General features: G+C 45.7%; 1 protein-coding gene across 6 annotated transcripts in view; it reads right to left on the reverse strand.

Moving 5' to 3' along the window:
• The window catches only part of HHAT (hedgehog acyltransferase), a 190,667-nt gene extending 174,027 nt beyond the window's left edge, over positions 1 to 16,640 (reverse strand). For 2 of the 6 annotated variants that reach the window (XM_053383276.1, XM_053383273.1), the window contains exons 1-3: positions 16,552 to 16,640; positions 13,854 to 14,011; positions 6,311 to 6,378 (exon numbers count right to left, since the gene is read on the reverse strand). In XM_053383276.1, the coding sequence (XP_053239251.1) occupies positions 6,311 to 6,378; positions 13,854 to 13,962 (177 nt within the window). In that variant the 5' untranslated portion in view covers positions 13,963 to 14,011; positions 16,552 to 16,640. Of the gene's footprint in view, positions 1 to 1,606; positions 1,721 to 6,310; positions 6,379 to 13,821; positions 14,012 to 15,836; positions 15,928 to 16,551 lie in introns of those variants that run through there. The other 4 variants (XM_053383271.1, XM_053383272.1, XM_053383275.1 and 1 more) reach the window with 4 other exon arrangements.
• Between the last annotated feature and the right edge of the window lie 2,855 nt (positions 16,641 to 19,495).

The raw sequence follows: 19,495 nt of genomic DNA on the forward strand, positions 1-19,495 counted from the left end.
CAGGGGATCAAATACCTTTTTTCCCTCACTGTAGATTTGGAACCAACCCATTAGTCACACTTAGGTTGCGGCGCTTGGAAAAATGTCAGCGCCTGCCTTTATTACAAAAACACAGTGTCGACCTGTAGCACATAACAGAGACATCTGTGGAAAGTGTGTGAGATTTAATTTCAAGCTACTGTACAACCACTCCCCCTCAAATATTTAAAATAGGAAGAATCCTTGAAGGAATAATTGAAAATAAAAGTGGCACCCTTCTAATGAATTCCATGCTGAGCAGTGTTGCAGGCTCTCTGTTCCATAAGATTATTAAAACTAGAGGAGAGAGAAGGGAAGAACCCACTGAACTGTGGCACTGAAAGAGGCGAGCAAAGGGAAAACCGTGCATTTCTACAAGGACTGGGGAAGAAATGGGTTCATGTGGCCCAAGGGGGAACTAATTTCCCCACCTACATAAATAAGAGAGCTTTTCTTCTTCTTTTCTCTGCCTTTGCAAATGTGGTTGTTTCTGAAAGACTAAGGGCTTCTTCTTCTTTTTTGGTTAATCTTTCAAACATGCATCCAATAAAGATATATTTATGCCTCTTCTCTGCTTAGATTTTGAAGCCCTTACAAAAATTGGCGGTTGCAGAGGATGGTTTTCTTTGCAGTTGGAATTGCTACAGTGGTTCTTTCTTAGCTTCAAAGAGTGGCTAAGAAACCAGCAGACACCTAGACAGGCCTCTTGAAGACTTCCAAAGAACAGCTGAAAAACACTGAATATTATCTGAAATGCTGTTCCCCTCTGCTGGGTCACACAATGTCCCTCAACTCTACTTAGAGCAGCACTGGAACATTATGTGCAGTTAGTCTTTCGACTAACTGAGTTGTAATTTTTGATTTTTGATTAAAAAAAAAACCATTTCACATTTCAGAATGTGTGGTTGATGTAGCACTTGCTATCCATCCCCCGCCATGCTTTGTTCTAGACCAGGCATAGGCAGACTCGGCCCTCCAGATGTTTTGGGACAACAATTCCCATCATCCCTGACCACTGGTCCTGTTAGCTAGGGGTGATGGGAGTTGTAGTCCCAAAACATCTGGAGGGCCGAGTTTGCCTATGCCTGTTCTAGACCCATGAGAAATGGGAGAGGCCTGTGCAGAAGTGAGACAGCTGGGTACACTTACTCCAGGCCTCCGAGGGCTAAATTGGTGGGGGCAACCCGCTAGGAACCGGCAGCATTTTAGTTTGAGTTTATAACTTTATTCTCCCACCTCCAACATCAGACAAACTCTACCCAGGACTGGAAAGGGCACCACATATTTAAAGGGTACTACAGCTGTGCCCCTTGATCCAGCCTCCGATGTTGAGTGAAGCTCTGTACTCCTAGAGGTCACAGGAGATCCCATTGGGCAGGCATATATCCCACCTTTTAGGGTTGCTACCAGGATTGAATGGCACTTTGTGCTACCTGTGGGAAGGGAGGCCACAGAGGCAACAAAACACGTCTACGCTACTAGTACTGTAAAACTAGAGCTTTCTTATTCTTCTTAGAGATAATGGTCAATTTATTTGTTGATCCAAAGCAATTTCCAAATTAGAGCAGGTCAGCTCAAAGTCGCCTACCTTCTCCATGTAAAGGCTGGACAGTTGTGACACTGTGAGGTGACCGAAAAGAAGCCACAGGATAGATCCTTTACCCCATTCCATCCAAAAATTCCATTCAAAATCCATGGGATCCTAGGCATAAATTGAATCCATCATAAAACGGGTTTAAAGCATGAGGAGGAGACCGGAAGTACATGGTCACTGCTTGCATTTCGATTTAGGTCACAAACCAGGAGAAACCATGGCTGAAGACATTCTGCACAGGTATCCAACTTAACACACGAGGGCTTTTTCTATCACTGTCCATTGAGTTGTAACTCTTTACAGTGGTACCTCGGGTTACATACGCTTCAGGTTACATATACTTCAGGTTACAGACTCCGCTAACCCAGAAATAGTACCTCAGGTTAAGAACTTTGCTTCAGGATGAGAACAGAAATCGGGCTCTGGCGGCGCGGCGGCAGCAGGAGGCCCCATTAGCTAAAGTGGTCTTCAGGTTAAGTACAGTTTCAGGTTAAGAACAGACCTCCGGAACGAATTAAGTACTTAACCCGAGGTACCACTGTATTTTTAAATTGTAAACCACCTTTGAGTACATTGGAAGAAAGACAGTATATAAAATTAAGTACTATACTTCCTCTCTGCTCTCTCCCTCTCTCCCTCTCTCTCTTCTTCCCCTGGCAATGTATCCATCACAATCTGTATGGCCACATTCACTTTCTGAAGATATTCCCAGGACGCCTGCCAAGAACAATGCCATCCTTTGCACAATGTTGATCAAAAGGAATTTCCAAATTAGAACAGAAAGCAGACGGCAATCACTGTCTGGGTGTCTGTATGAATTCATGCTGTTAAAAGCGTGGCACAGTTTTCAAGTAGGTGCTGAAGGAATTTTTCCTCCCCTTTGCTTTAGCTTGAAGCCTATGAAACGACCACAAAATCTTTAGCGCCAACAAACATTTCGCTGTCTGCGGTCCTCGTGAGAGGACAATAGAAAAGGTGTGTGCGGCTAAATTAATACGTTATGCACCATATCCTTCTCTTACAAATATATATGCACACACAATAGGCATACTTAACACACACCGTTATATATAGGGGCATACACATACGAACACATCCGTATAAATTAACCCAGTAATATGCTAAGGGATTTGGGTGTCACAGTAGCAATGATGCCTTCAGGAGTGGCTGGCTAAGCTGCCCGTCATGAGGGTGGGAAGACTAGGTAGTCACAAAGGTCACAGGCAGTGCTTTTTTTCTATTAAAAAAAATTGTTTAGGGGTACTCTCACTTTCCTACTCATATTGAAATACTGCTCCTCAATGAGGCCAAACTCAGATTCACAAAATGTTTAGGGGTATGCGTACCCCTATGCGTACCCCTGCAAAGGTAAAGGTAAAGAGCCAGTGTGGTGTAGTGGTTAAGAGCAGTGGACTCGTAATCTGGTGAACCGGGTTCGCTTCCCTGCTCCTCCACATGCAGCTGCTGGGTGACCTTGGGCTAGTTACACTTCTTTGAAGTCTCTCAGCCCCACTCACCTCACAGAGTGTTTGTTGTGGGGGAGGAAGGGAAAGGAGAATGTTAGCCGCTTTGAGACTCCTTAAAGGGAGTGAAAGGCGGGATATCAAATCCAAACTCCTCTTCCTCTTCTTCTTCTTCTTCTTCTTCTTCTTCTTCTTCTTCTTCAGGGACCCCGGACCATTAGGTCCAGTCACAGACGACTTGGGGGTTGCGGCGCTCATCTCACTTTATTGGTCGACGGTGTACAGCTTCCAGGTCATGTGGCCAGCACGACTAAGCCACTTCTGGCGAACCAGAGCAGCGCACAGAAACGCCGTTTACCTTCCCACCGGAGCAGTACCTATTTATTTACTTGCACTTTGCACTTTTGAACTGCTAGGTTGGCAGGAGCAGGGACCGAGCAACGGGAGCTCACCCCATCGCGGGGATTCGAACCGCCAACCTTCTGATTGGCAAGCCCTAGGCTCTGTGGTTTAACCCACAGCACCACCTGCGTCCCACTGCATACCTCCCCCCAAAAAAAACCACTGGTCGTAGGCTTAGCTGCTATGCTGCTAAGGTTCATTGCTTGCAATTTGCTGAGCTACTCTAATCCTTAAGAATCTCTATCGCCAACTGCTGAGCTCCTTAGAAGCTAGGCGGGGCAGGCACTGTTGCCAAAGCATGAGGAACAGACCAAGTCTAGGAAAAGAGCAAGCGGGGGCCGGGTCAGCACCAAACCATGGGGAAAAAGGAGGCCTAGGAAGAGAGACTGGGGGGGGGGGTCGGATGGGGTGGAGAGAGAGAATGGTCAAAAAAAAAAAAATGCTGGGAGGAATAGAAGGCCGATCTGAAAGGGGAAGGAATACTGGGTGGTCACGGAGGCAATCCAGTTGGTGGGGAGATTGGTGGGGCTCACCTGACCTCCTCCTGCTGCCTGTGTCACTTTTTCTTCCTGGGAGTAAGAGGGGGAGGCGAGGCAGCGCCAAAGTCAGTGCAGTGGAAGCACCGGATTAGTTCTGCTGCTATGTTTGGCCCACTAGCCTTACCCCTCCCTCTGTACTTCCCAGTAAGCCGCAGGGATGAGGAACGAAGCTCCCATATTGATTTAAAGGAAGCAGTATGGGGAGGGACCGTGGCTCAGTGGTAGAGAAGAAATACACAGAGGTCCCAGATTCAATCCCTGGCATCTCCAAGCAGAGCTTCCTGTCTGAAACCCTGGTGATATGCTGCCAGTTAGAGTAGGCAATACTGACCTAGATGGGCCATAACATAAAGGCTACTTCCATGTTTTCAAACCTTTGGCCTAAGTGAAATGCCACCAGTTCCTGCGATTACTGTATTTTTCGCTCTCTAAGATGCACCTGACCATAAGACGCACCTAGTTTTAGAGGAGGAGAACAAGGAAAAAAAATGTTCTCTCCCTCTCTGCTCAGCGCCTCTCCAGCACCAAAGAGGCGCTGCACAGCTCTCCCTCTTTGCGCAGTGCCCCTTCAGTGAAGCGGCAGGAGAAGTGGAGCCCCTGAATGGGTTCTGAACAGAGAGGGAAAGCTGCGCAGCGGCTCTCCAGTGAAGCGAAGCCAGGAGAGCAAGAGGGATGCTCTCCTGGCTTCAGCGAAAGCAATGCAAAGCCTCCAGAGCACAGCGGGAGGAGTGCTCCTGCTGCGCTCAGGAGGCTTCGGGCGGCTATCCCTGAAGCCAGGAGAGCAAGAGGGATCGATCCCTCTTGCTCTCCTGGCTTCAGCAAAAGCTGCACAGCCTGCATTCACTCCATAAGATGCACACACATTTCCCCTTACTTTTTAGGAAGGGGAAAGTATGTCTTATAGAGCAAAAAATACGGTATTTATGAACAGACACGGCATATAAGAGGCAAGTAAAAGAAGCCAACTAGTTAAAGCATTCCCTCTCAGAGTATCTGAGCATACTGTCACAGCTCTTTACATTTCCAGGTGCAACAGACCCAAGATAGATGGATACCTCGTTAGAATAGGCTTACAAAATACGTAATCAAGCCAGTCCCATCCCTTATTGCTATTCCTGCAGAAGCTGAGAAGGAATACAGTCAACAGCAGCAATATATTGCAGCAGCCTTCTGCAACCTGGTGCCCTTCAGATGTTTTGGACTACAACTCCCATCGGCTCCAGCTAGCAAGGCCAATGGTCAGGGATTCTGGTAGTTGTAGTCCAACAAAATCTGGAGGGCACCAAGTTGGCAAAGCCTGCATTAAGGCTGGAGATGGGGCAGACCCTTTGTGAAACACTGTTTTGTTTGAGGAGGAATTTCCAGATTTGCTTCAAATTTCACCAGAGGTAGAAATCTAGAGATAACTAAACCCCATCCCCATGGATTTTCATTATAGAATACAGACAACGCAGCAATCCAATCTTATGCATGTTTACTCAGAAGAACGCTTCACTGAATTCAATGGCAAGTCTGCGTAAAACTGCAGACTAATTCTCTTTTGTCTCCTCTTAAAATTCTGCAGATGTTTCAGCTCTAGAAAAAAACTACCCAAATTTGTTTCATGTTTTTGCTTTAGGCTGAACATAGGTGGCATAACTAGTTAAGGCGAATTGTCAACAATATCTTCATCGTCATGCCAAAAGCTTTGGGTAGGCTGGCCTAAATAATAAGTTTTATTGTAATAGCAGACATCAAAAACAGGAAAACAAAGATGCCTGACTAGTATTAATAATGATTGTATATACTGAATAATGCTGCGTGGTTTTTTAACTGTTGAGTTTTTAGTGTTTGTTCCACTAAATATGAAAAAAGGGAGAGGAAATCTTGTTGTTGCTTTTCCTAATAGTTTTATTTAGCTCATATGATGATAGTAGTAACAGGTGCTTGCGACATTGACTCCTGAAAGACGAGTGTGCAAGCAAATCTGAATTTGTTTGCACACTAAAGTCCACACAGCTGCACAGATCAGATCTGCAAAGTTTAATGCAGCACTTAGTTCAATTTCTCCGCCAAGCAACACAGGCCATATTAATTGGCAAGCCTAACCATGCCAACCTGACAAGCCATATGGCACAGGATAGCATTGGGGCTCCATCATAATTTGTGCCAAACTGTTCCTTCTTCATCCAGAGCGCAATTTAACACACCAGTCATCAAAGCCAATTACAGTTCACTGAAAGGCAATTCAAACTGCTTATTCCCATGCTTATTCAAATTAAAAGTAATATCTCAGCAATATTCATTGACCTTACCTTTCTAAATCCTCCAAACAGTGAATCAGTTTCCAGCTCAAATTCTCTATCAAGTTCCTCTTCATACTCTGTCAGGAATAACAGATCATTAAATAAGAAGTTATTATGAGGAAGTAACAGAAGTTGGTTGTTTCTTATAAACAGTTCAACATGTACATCAGTTTCTGTTACACAACAACTGCAACCTAACCCAAATTATTAAACATGAAATCCCACTAAGCCTAGTAGGGCTTATTTCCAAGTAAGCATGTATCCTTTCCTAGCAAAAAAAAACCCCAAACAAAGCCATGGCTGACTTAGGAGGACAAAAATCCATCAAGCTGTTTTGAAATAGAATGAAAGAAATGGACTGGGTTTCATCAGGGCTTAAATGCCTGAAGGTGAGAAGTTAAGAGCAGGTCTTTCAGGACCCTGGACAGAGTCTAGGAAACATAGGACTTATTTCAATGAATGCATCTTCCCAACTGAGTCAAGTGCTCCTTGAAACTGTCTACTCAGGCTTCACCCCTTTGCTGAGAATTGTGGAGCCTTAAAGGAGTAGCCTTTAAGCACGTTCTAGCACGTTCCAGGCATTCATGCAAGGCACCTGTGCTCAAAGGATGGAGCCTTTGATCCAGTCTCAGGGGGTCTCAGGATCAGTGGGAGTGTTCAGGCCCAATGGCCCGCTCCGCAAACAGCCACCCTGGCACCTCAGCCTCTGTGTCATCGATGGGTTCCAGGAGCACGGCAACATGCTTAGGCTGAAAATGGAGTAATTACAGATTGCGTTTCTGTGTCAGAGGGGGCCAGCTGTCAGATTCAGTCATCACCAGCAACTCCACCTTAGTCACCCACAGCCCTACCAAATTTTAAAGCAAGGTGTGGTGTAGAAAAGCCTTGTGTTGACTTTCCTAGAGGTGAGGATGGGCACAACATTTCATATCCCTGCCACAACCTGACGACTTCCACTTGCTGAAATACTTAGTGCTATTTAAAAGAGTCAAGGAGTCAAAATGCTAACAGGCCAATGATGCCAAGCCTTCATTCTATAGACATTTCCCCTTACTAAATAGTGAAAAGGTGCAAAATGAAACCAAGATCTTTCACCACAAGTGGTCACTCACTGTGTGACCATTAGACTCAGAAAGGAGTAACAATCAGTTTGATCAGGGCTTAAAATTCACTGCACATCTTTTAAAAATAAATAAATGCTATTTTAGTTCTACTGCATAGCATCACAGAAAACACATGTTTAAAAGCATTGAAGTAAGTGGTTCCTTTCTAACGATGCATATCTATTTTGGTTTATTGCATTATCACTTAAATTTACACATAAAAGCCTGAATAATTAGATTTTTGTAATATTCAGCAGCATTCATATTCCATCCTTCTACTGTAAAACCAATGTTCAGGGTAGCCCACAGTATACTTTGTTGTTGTTGTTGTTATTGTTGTTGTTGTTTAGTCGTTTAGTCATGTCCGACTCTTCGTGACCCCATGGACCAGAGCACGCCAGGCACTTCTGTCTTCCACTGCCTCCCACAGTTTAGTCAAACACAGATTACTTGTTGTTGTTTAGTCGTTTAGTCATGTCCGACTCTTCGTGACCCCATGGACCAGAGCACGCCAGGCACTCCTGTCTTCCACTGCCTCCCGCAGTTTGGTCAGACTCATGTTTGTAGCTTCGAGAACACTGTCCAACCATCTCGTCCTCTGTCGTCCGCTTCTCCTTGTGCCCTCAATCTATATACTAGCAATAGCCAAAAAAGCATGTGAGTGCTGTGCTAGACAGTCACTGTCTTTAATTTCACAGATTGTGTAACAGTGACCTTCTGAATTGATCAGATAGCTTATTCACAGACAAAGTGACAAATATAGGCAAAAGGAGCATCAATAATAAATACGAGTGGTAGGTAGCAGTGAAGCAATAGTTGAGAGTTCAGTCTGTAAGGTTATCAAAAGCAGAATTCCCTTCCAACTTGTCCACCCACGGGCTTTCCAATTAATTTTCTCTCTCCCTTGCATACCCAGCAACTTCTGTTACAGCTCCACATCCATTTCCTGGGCTTCCTTCACAGCTTGCTGGTGTTTCAAATAAATGCAAATTTAACCTGAATTTAATCAGTCAATTAATTAATCTGTTAAAAGCCAGATCTGCTAACAATTAACAACAGCCTTAAGACGTGTGTGTGTGTGTGTATACGTTGGTATTGCCCTTGCACAGCTATTGGCCACTCAGAGCAAAATTTTAAACATGAATAATCCACTGAATATCAAATGCATTCTTGCCCACAATTTATCCCCAACAAAAGCCTGTCAAGTCCTATTTTGGAGTCACACGGAAGAGAGACTGCCTCAGAGGTTCAAACAGTTAACTTTGCTTAGCTGAAGGGGGAAGAAAAAAGCTCTTCGAGTGAGGAGCCAAACGCTTGATTTATTACCTTTGCTTTTCTGAGGGGGATTCTTAATTTCTACCTGAAGAAATTCATCTCTCAACAGAATGAGTTTTTGCTCTCACTTTGTGACACCCAAGATAAATCTCAAGGGAAAGCGTCATCTTCTCTGAGGGATTTTTGCTGCTTCTTTTCCCTTTTTTTCCTGGTCAACCTGCAGACCCTCTTAATCCGGCACCACTGACCTTGCAGAGAGCAACCCAAAAAATGTAGACTAAGAAGTATTTTATTCAATAGAGGCAGAACTTTAATGAGTTACTTTGGAGATTATTTAATGGCATGGCACGTGAGGCTTTATCCCTGGCTGCCTCCAAAGCATGATTAAAAGGTGCTTCTGCTAGACACAGATAGGGCAGCGCAGGCAGAAATCAAAGGTTTAAAAGAAGAGTGAGGAACCTTTGGCGCTTCAGATATTACTCAACTACAACTCCCATCAGCCCTAGCGCTAATGTGAACATGCCCATAATTCACTTTCAAAGCATCACTTCTCCAACATTATGCTATCAACTGCTAGGGTCAGAACAGCCTGCAGATTAGTGGCAGAAATGAGTGTGCACAAATGCTTACTGACAAAGATGGTGCCATGATTGAACTGTACAACAGACATAGATAACTGTATCGACTATTTGTGGGCAGAAGGCGGGGGGGAGCGGGGGGAACAAACTCACAATCAGAGTTATTTGGAGTTCCCAGGTCCATCCTCAGCCTATGGGACAGTTAGGGCAGGCAAAAGAAAGAAACATCAGGGAAATATCAGGCGGATTAGCCATTCTTCTCCCAACTCCTTCTGGGTTTCAAAGCGAGTATTAATAACAACAACAGCAGCAACATGTGTTTACCACCCTTATACCCACAGGTCTCAGGGTGGCTCACAAGAGAAAATCACAATATAAGAATGTAAAATACACAATAAAAACAAAAACAAGAAGAACCCAACTATCCCCCACCCGCCTCAGAATCTCCTGTTCTCAGGATAACCAGCAAATGTCTGCTCACACTGTCCTTCATGAACGGTGTGTGCTTTATCCCATCTTATTTTACATCCCCTGCATGACATTTTCTTCCTGCTTTACTCTGGCAGATTCTACTGCATGCTCATCCACTTAAATATGGCTATTTGCTGATTCTAAACCTGCCTATTAAGTACAGTTATCAAGTCTGCTGCTCAAGAATGCCCTAGAGCAGACACACTCTTCAACCCTCTACCTGGTCTAACCTTCCTGCAAATGCCCAATCAGCATCCTCCAATCTCTGGGACCAAAGTGACAAAATGCTGCCACAGCACTGGAGGACTTGGATCAGCCAAGGGAGGATGTGGCAGTGCCCGAACAAGAGCCTGAGGGTGCAGTCTTGCCACCTAGAGCCAGGTGCCACCTTTGCAGATGGGAGCAGCAGACTGACGTGGCCAGAGAGAGCACACATTTGCAATCCCATCATTCCTGCAAGGTGAGCAAGTGTCATGAGTGAACATGCCACACCTTGTCTTTAAAAGCTCGGCAGGTGCGGCAAGGAAGCCTGTTGGGACATCTTCCTTACTTCTATCCAGTTGCAATCTTAACCTGCTCATGAACCATGACTTGTGAGCCTTGTGTCTGCTGCTGAGTCTGTACCATTACATACTTTACTTCCAAGTAAGAATCTCTCTCCGCATGTGTCGGGCAGAAACCTGGACACAATGAATGTTTTTTATATAAGCATGTACCTTAAGCAAACCTTGCTTTATTTTTATAGTCATTTTCGGTATATAATGACAGAATGCAGCACAGGGAAAAAATGAGTGCAGAAGTTGAAGAATCTATGTCTGCTTGCCCTAATCACAACATGCAAGATAGGGATTGCATTTCCAACATTTGCAAAGACTGTTTTGCTATCTCCCCCTAGTGGGGAAAAAATAAGCATGGCAATTTACTTCGAGTCAAAGTAAAAATGTTTCGCCACAAACAAAGGTTGCGTATTCTTTATATACATACATTAAGATATCCAAGGCACATCTGAATTAAGCCATCAAATTGCCAGATTCAGAAAGCTCAACAAGGAAGCGGAACACTTAATATATTGAGCATATACATGAATGATTCACACGCGGAATGCTCATATCTCATGTGCATGTGTGCGAGGGGAGAGGTCTCCTGCACCACACAAAGAGGATATCTGGACAAGAGAAATGCCCACTGAAACCCACTGAAACTGATAGGAACGTAGGTACAGTATATGCGTTTATGGAAAAGCAGCCGCTATGCACTGCTAGGCTCATTGGAAATAAAAGGAGAATTATGTTGTTAGTGACTTCTTCCCAATAATGGGAACTGCCTCTAAAAAGAGATCAGTCACCCAACAGAGCTCTTCCTTGGCATCCATCTGCCTCAAGAGACAATGGAGTGCGCCTCCGGGGGTGAAGTCAAACTACTGCATTAGCAGCACCCCAGGATGCAAGTCTAGGCAGTGTGGCTGGGCTGCCCAGACAAGACCACCACCCTCCATCAGCCTCACTGATGTGGTCCAAAGGAAAGCAGAGTGATATGTTTGGCACCAGCTTGGCTGCAGGAGTTGCCAGAAGGAGGCGCCATCCAACTATCTTAGGGACTCTACTCCCAATTTGTGTAGGGTTTTACTCCTTAGACTTTTCTTCTCCCGAAGATGTCCCACAAGGAAGTGGAGGTTTAGGATCAGAGTTTTCCTTCTCCTTCCCAAATTGACAAGCCCAGTCTGCCCCTCACTTCCCTCCACAGCACATGCAGAAACTGCATTCTTGACCATTGGACCCACTATGGGTCTCGTCCGCTCAATCCACCAGAGCCTGTCTTCTGATGCAGGGGAAGTCCCTAAGTTACTAAGGGCTTGAAGCCCATCGGCTACCCTCACCTGGTTTAGCCGGTCAGGTGAAGCCATTTCCCAGGGTGTGGCCACTATTGCATGATGACAGCTTCTAGGAGCAACCCACAAGTCAGAACGGACAACACACAAAAAGGCCTGTGGCACACTTGAGAACCATGGACGCAGCAGCAAGACATGTTCAACAGGAACAGAAACACCACAAGACAAACACCTGTGTCTTCCCCCTAAGTACATACTGATGGGTAGGAACTCCACACCCAACTGATAAATTGAGACTGCAAAGCATCCTTTCTTCTGTTCTTAAGCAACATATCCCATTGAGAGGAAGAACCTCCAATAAAAAGTGCTATCAAAGCATTCTCCGACAACTGTGACTTTCAACAGGTATGCATTTTAATGCTATGAGAGAATCAGGAAAAACTGATGTACTTATGCCAGAAGCACGAGGAGGAGAAAGGACTTGTTGGCTGCATTAATTTCAAAGGCGATATCCAATTGCAGCAGTCCACAGCCATTCTGCAAGCGGGGGACCTTGTTCTTAACATAATGCAATAGCCAAATTCAAAAGCTGTGTTGCCCTTGGGAAAGGTGCCGAGCAGCACTGAGCGCAACTGCTGTTATTGCACTCAGCAACACTCTTGTTCTGCAGCTGCCCGCGCAACAGCTATTGTTATGCCTGTGCAACGTCAGCTCTCAAAATTATTGTGCTGAATTATGTTCAATCTCACCCCAAAGCACCAAGTCTGCTTTGAAGACTATTCTTAAAATATATTTATAGAAACCTAACATTCAACAGATATTAGCAAGGTGGGTTCTATGCTAAAGGTGTAAACATTAACATAGATAAAGCACATAGACTGTGCAACTGAGGCACACAGAGTACACAAGACCAACCTTTTCACCGTGTGTGCAATTTACCAGTAGAATTCACTGGCACACAATGAGTATAACTATGGATAACTGTGCTGAAGCAAGGGCTGCAAAATTAATGGGAAACCAGACATCAAACTTGAAATTGACAAAAACAGAAATGATCAACAAGGGCTGGGGCAGTCTACTGGTGTCACATGCTGTTAAATACTCTTGCTGAAGTAGCAGGAACAGACAACTTCCTCTGAAAACGGAAATGGCCACACACCCATCAGAAACGCATCACTCTGAGTTCCTAATAATCCAATCGCTTTACAGCTAGGAGACCCCCAACCTCAGATGCACAAGCTGATACCAATGTGGCCCCTAAGGAATGGCCTTCATCTTTTACTTCTTCCTTGGATGGCTCCCTCCTTCCTCAAGACCTTCACTTTCCATTAAAGGAGTTGTCATCCTGAGAGTGGGGTGCATACCCAAATCCCTCAATACACAGAACTCTCTTAAACTCTTAGCTTCTGCAGGTAAGCTACCTTGGCCAGAAGATGCTCAACATGCCTGTCTGCTTAACTATTTACCTGAGCCCTTGTGAAAATACAGTGGTACCTTGGTTCTCAAACTTAATCCATTCCGAAACCATTCAAAAACCAAGGCGTGGCTTCTGATTGGCTGCAGGAGGTTCCTGCAGTCAAGTGGAAGCCACGTCTGACATTCGGCTTCCGAAAAACGTTTGCAAACTTACTTCTGGGTTTAGGGCATTCGGAGCAGAAATGTACAAGTATGACGGCGTTCGAAAACCAAGGTATGACTGTACAAATCAACCAAGTGGTAAAGTATGTGATAGACAATAAAAAAAGGACTTAACCAGACCAGAAACTATACGCAGTGGCATATTATGATCCAAGTAAACAGTTTCGTACAAAATGTTAGTGCCACTTCTCAAGAGTTAAGCAAATGAATTTAAGTCACAAACATCCAGAGCTCTCCATCACGCAAGAAAAATACTCTTGTTAGGAAAATGAAAACAAATTTCCATTGTTACCCATTTGAAAACACATTAGTAGGCTAACCTTCAGATTTACGTCGTCTTTCCTTTTACAAAGTAAATGTCAACTGACTGCTTCTAGTGGTCCCTGACTAGCTGAAGTACAAACCTTGAATTACACTTTCATTAAAAGGAGATGCACAGCTTGTGTACCTTCCACCTGGCTCCGCTGCCGCTCTCGGCTCACACAAAGGAAGGGTACCCGCAAGCTCTGGGCAAAAAGCCTTTGTAGGGGGCCCTGCTGGGAGCTGTTACAAAGTACTCCATTAAGACATACTATTTAAGTCAATACATTGTGAACTACAAAAGCAAAAAATAATAATAATAAGTACCTAACGAGAATGAGCCTGAAATAGAGCCTTACCTCGAGAGGCTTGGAAGACTTCATAAAAGGAATAAAAATGAAAGCCGAAGGAAATGAACAGGTAAAGAGACAGCTCCCATACCGGCAGCAGTCCGAATTGTAACGGCATTTTTCAGGGTTCCCGAAACCTAGGAGGACAACATCCTGGTAGATAGGGCCTGCAAAACAAGAAGATAATTTTATGAATTTTTAAAAGTAGATCCAGAGGAGTCTCCAGGATAGGGTGGGACAACAGTTCTATGTGGAAGATAATATTCATCTGAACTGTCAATCATGAGCAATGGCGACTGCATTATTATAGAAAAGTCCAGTTCAGGACCAAATGCACATAGAACATGACTTGCCAGTGTGGCACTCACAGCTGTGCATGTTGCCCTCAGAGGCCTTTCCAGGCACCCCCAGTCCCATCCACCTACCCCTCCCGCTGCTGAAAGAAGCCTTCTTCAGCCTAGTTGAAGCATGGAGAATGATTTCGAGGGGAGCATGGTGTTACCAGCACACGATGGCCCTTCCCCTAAAGGAGAGAAGCCTGTTAGCATCTCTGCTGCTGTTTCCACCAGGGAAGATGGGGTTAGTGGGTTCTTTGCTTGTGTCTCAGGGCTTGCAAAGGAGCAAGGTCAGCATGGCAGGCAGGCAGGCAGGCACTTCAGCCATTGTTCACCATGAATAGAATCCTGCACTGAAAATTATTTCCAGGTCAGTGTTCTGTAGAACGAAATAATGAACGGACAAGCAGAAAAATGTATCATTCTCAGTGCTGTTTTTCTAGGGGAAAGGTGCCAGAACTCACCGTGAACACCTCCCTCTTGCAATACCAGCACGTTCTGGCTAAAAAAGGGCCCTGATTCATTCCCATTTTATACCATCCCCACCCCCCTGGCAGGACACAAAGCTGAATGGATATGTTCCCATAAGGCTGTAGCTCAGTGGGAGAGCACCTGCCTTGAATGCAAAAGGTCCCAGGTTCAATCCCCAGTATCTCCAGGTAAGGCTGGAGGGAAAGTCCCTTGCCTAAAACCCTGGAAAGCCACTGCCAGTCAGTATAGACCAGGAATGGCCAGGGATGATAGGAGTTGCAGTGCAGCAACATCTGGAGTAGACACTACTGAGCTAGATGAACCACCTATGTTATCCCTATGAGTAGTTTCTCTTCCAGGCACGGACCACCTCCAGGCCCAGCTAACTTCACCAAAGTTGCTACATGATACACCTTGAAACTATGCCATTGGAGTCAGGCCAACCATGACAAATTCCATCTGCTATTCTTAAAATCCATGGCTGCTTGGTTTACTACAGCTCTTGCGGGAGCAAGGAGGGGGCAGGTGATGTTCTTTCACCACACTGCTGCCCTGTGGCATTTTTGGGAAATGATGCAATGGGAAGGGAAAAGGCCATGGGGAGAGACTTTTTGTTGCTGTCCCAGCCTCCCCGTTTTCCTACAGGATTAGTTCACCTCCTCAGATATTCCCCAGAATGTTTCTGACCCATACAGATTGTTAGTTGTGGGACTGAGAAGTTAAACTGGACACCGACCGAAAATACTAATTTTATTTTATTTTTATATGTCATCCCGGAAAGGTTTGCCAACTTTTCTGTTCAAACCATTCTGGAACCTCAAGTTGAGTAGCTCTGAGCATGTGCAGAGTGTCCTCCATCTATGGAAGGTATCTTCAACCATTACGGAACCAGGACCCACTTTTAACCTAAACATGCATGTGGGGAACCATCTGTTAATCTTTTGCCTTCTATTTGCCAGGTGACATTGCATCTTGGAGCAGCCTGCAATCCACTAGCGGGAGCTGACCCAACAGATAAAAAAAGCTACAAAAAGCTTTCTAAAAAGTGTACGTAACATCTTCAAACAGAAGGAAGTGCTCCTCCTAAAAACAAAACAAAACATGGTGTTTTCGAAACCACACTGTAGAGGAATAGCTAAAAACACCAACCGCATGAATTCCTTTGGGATTGTTATCATTTTCTGACAACTAGGAATGAGAGTGAAATTCTGGCCAGTTGATAAACCTAATCTCAGATCCGTAAGACTGGAAGCCACTCAGCAGGCACTCAGGAGCCTTATCAAACTTTTGCAAAGTACTGTACTACAGGAAAGTCCACTGTTTTTGGTTGCACAACAACCATACAGCGCAAACTTAAGCCTCACTTGAGTTCAACGCTACTTATTCCCAGGTGAGTATGTAATATAATTGCGGCCCATAGCTGTCAACTTTTCCCTTTTCTTACGAGGGAAACGTTGACAGCTATGTTGCGACCCCACACGTTTATTTTAGTCGGGACTTTTGAGGCTCGCGCGCGCCTGCTCGGACCTCTAGGCGCTGAACTGTGCTTACAGGACTCCTCTGCCCATGCCCAGAGGCAACATGTCCTTGCGCATCTTTGCGCGCGCAACCCTCCTGCGACCGTCAAGCGGAGCTCCGGGGCATGACGCTTTCAGAGTCCCCTCCCGCTCCCAGGGTCCTCAGACAAAGTTTTCCGCGACAGGAATTTCCTTCCCGCTTGGAACGAGCATGCATTGGTCCTTCCTGCGCCCGGAGCGAGACGCTCCTCGACTTGCTCGGCTCCTCGGCGCCTCCCTCCCGCCCAGCTCCCGGCGCAGGAGGCGGACCTCCACTCCCCGCCTTGACGGTTGGTAGCAACGAGTGGCTCGCGGAGCTGCGCGGAACAAATCATAAGCACCGACCTGCGGCGGAGCGCGGCTCCATGCGCGGCCCGGGCGTCCCTCCCCGTTTCCGGCTCCGGCCCCGGCGAGGCGCGCACTCGCTCCGCCCCTTCTGCGGAGAGCGGCGGGGCGCGCGCGGTCTGGGCCCGGCGCGGGTGGCTTGCAACATTCAGGACCAGCTGGCGAGACCGTGGGGCTGTTTACTCGAGTGTAAGCCTGGCGGAGCGCAATAGGGTTGTTTGGTTTCCTTCCTTCCCTGCGCACAGATCAACTTTGGAATGGCGAAGCAAGCTGACCTTTTTGCGAGCGTTTCTTTAGCAGGCTGGTGTTTTTTTTAATGAAACGGGGAAGAAGCTAAAAGCTGGCCGCAGCAAATTTATATTTTAAAAAAGAATCCTCCGAGATGCCCCTACAAGGCCTACAAGGCCAACATTCCGGCGTTTTCCAGTGCCACCGTGGCACGAAAATAGGGATCTACAGCTTGCACAGTTTTTGCATGGGAGGCTCCTAAAATGAGTGTCAAAACACACTTCTCATCTAGCCCGGTGGACTGGATCTTACAAATATGGATCTGAATCTGATTTGATGGTGGTTTGGGTGGTGCCCTATGTAAACATGCACTTTCCGTAAGATCTCGTTTTATTTGCTGGAACCAGCTTTTGCCCATGTCCCTAAAAGCTTGTTTTCTCTCTCTTCCATCCTTCCACTAAAAAATCCCACATGCAGACGTCGCTCATCATCTAGCCCAATATTTTTTTCGGTATATAAATGTCTTAAATAAAATCAATACATCAATTCTGAGAGAGGGGTGGTTTTGGTTTAAGAAGGACCACATTAAAATGTGAGGTGCATCTGTCCCCATCATTATTAACTTTCATGAGCAATTTTAAAACGTTCCTGTTTACCCAGTTATTTGATGACTGAAGAGCACTGTACCTGACAACCGTAAGATCACTGGATGAGAAAATGGTTTTGAAATGTTTTAACTCTTGGGAAAGCTTTTTTAAAAAATAAAATAATAATCATTTTGTTGTGGAAATGTTTGCTACCCTGGGTTCTTTCGGGAGGCAGGATGGGATATTAATTAAATAAATATAAAAAAGTAAAGGGACCCCTGACCATTAGGTCCAGTCATGACCGACTTTGGAGTTGCGGCGCTCATCTCGCTTTATTGGCCGAGGGAGCCGGCGTACAGCTTCCGGGTCATGTGGCCAGCATGACTAAGCCACTTCTGTCGAACCAGAGCAGCGCACGGAAACGCCATTTACCTTCCCGCCGGAGCGGTACCTATTTATCTACTTGCACTTTGACGTGCTTTCGAACTGCTAGGTTGGCAGGAGCAGGGACCGAGCAACAGGAGCTCACCCCATCACGGGGATTCGAACCACCGACCTTCTGATCGGCAAGTCCTAGGCTCTGTGGTTTAACCCACAGCACCACCCGTGTCCCTCTTAAATAAATATAACATGCAATAAAAACAAAATTCTTCCCCATTCCTAGTGACCCAGCAGCTCAGGGTGTCTGAATCGGGGGGGGGGGGGGAGATGCAAGAGTTTCTTCCCTTCTTCTCTAACCCCACTGTGGGGACACCAGAACCTTAGCTGGGACAAACAAGCATACACTAACAAACATGAGGTACCAATAGTTACCCTGGTATTTGTTTTAGTAAAATAGTACAACTCCTACAGCAGGGGTCAGCAAACTTCTTCAGCAGGGGGCTGGTCCACTGTCCCTCAGACCTTGTGGGGGGGCAGACTATATTGGGGGGCAAGATGAACGAATTCCTATGACCACAAATAACCCAGAGATGCATTTTAAATAAAAGGGCACATTGTACTCATGTAAAAACACACTGATTCCCAGACCATCTGCGGGCCGGATTGAGAAGGCGATTGGGCTGGATCCGGCCCCCGGGCATTAGTTTGCCTACCCATGTGCTACAGAGTCAGAACAGCCACCAAATGATATACAGTGGTACCTCGGGTTAAGTACTTGATTCGTTCCGGAGGTCTGTTCTTAACCTGAAACTGTTCTTAACCTGAAGCACCACTTTAGCTAATGGGGCCTCCTGCTGCCGCCGCACCACTGGAGCACAATTTCTGTTCTTAACCTGAAGCACTATTTCTGGGTTAGCGGAGTCTGTAACCTGAAGCGTATGTAACCTGAAGTGTATGTAACTCAAGGTACCACTGTATACAGTACAGTGGTACCTTGGGTTACATATGCTTCAGGTTACATACGCTTCAGGTTACAGACTCCGCTAACCCAGAAATATTACCTTGGGTTAAGAACTTTGCTTCAGGATGAGAACAGAAATTGTGCTCCGGCGGCGTGGCAGCAGCAGGAGGCCCCATTAAGTAAAGTGGTGCTTCAGGTTAAGAACAGTTTCAGGTTAAGAACAGACCTCCAGAACGAATTAAGTTCTTAACCTGAGGTACGTATGTAACCCGAGGTACCACTGTACTGTATACAGTGGTACCTTGAGTTACATATGCTTCAGGTTACATACGCTTCAGGTTACAGACTCCGCTAACCCAGAAATAGTGCTTCAGGATAAGAACAGAAATCGTGCTCCGGTGGTACGGCGGCAGCAGGAGGCCCCATTAGCTAAAGTGGTGCTTCAGGTTAAGAACAGTTTCAGGTTAAGAACGGACCTCTGGAACGAATTAAGTTCTTAACCCGGGGTACCACTGTAACTTCTATTGTGCTGCATTTTCCTTTACTTAGAAGAGGACTGCAGTTATTGAACAAGGAGCCCACTGGATGGCAGCAGACTACAACAAGTGTTATGTGCAGAAGTCCTGTTCTTTCCCAGATTAAGCAGCGCTGCTGTAATAACAGGGACACGCCGTCAGCTGATATGTTTGGGAAGGAATCGCTGGGAGGGAAAACCATGCATATTTATTATACTGATGTCAGCCACCATTCTGCTATAGGTAAAAAGGCACTGTCAAGTTAAGTAGGT

This window comes from Podarcis raffonei, chromosome 3, assembly GCF_027172205.1.
Source record: "Podarcis raffonei isolate rPodRaf1 chromosome 3, rPodRaf1.pri, whole genome shotgun sequence".
NCBI lineage: Eukaryota > Metazoa > Chordata > Lepidosauria > Squamata > Lacertidae > Podarcis > Podarcis raffonei.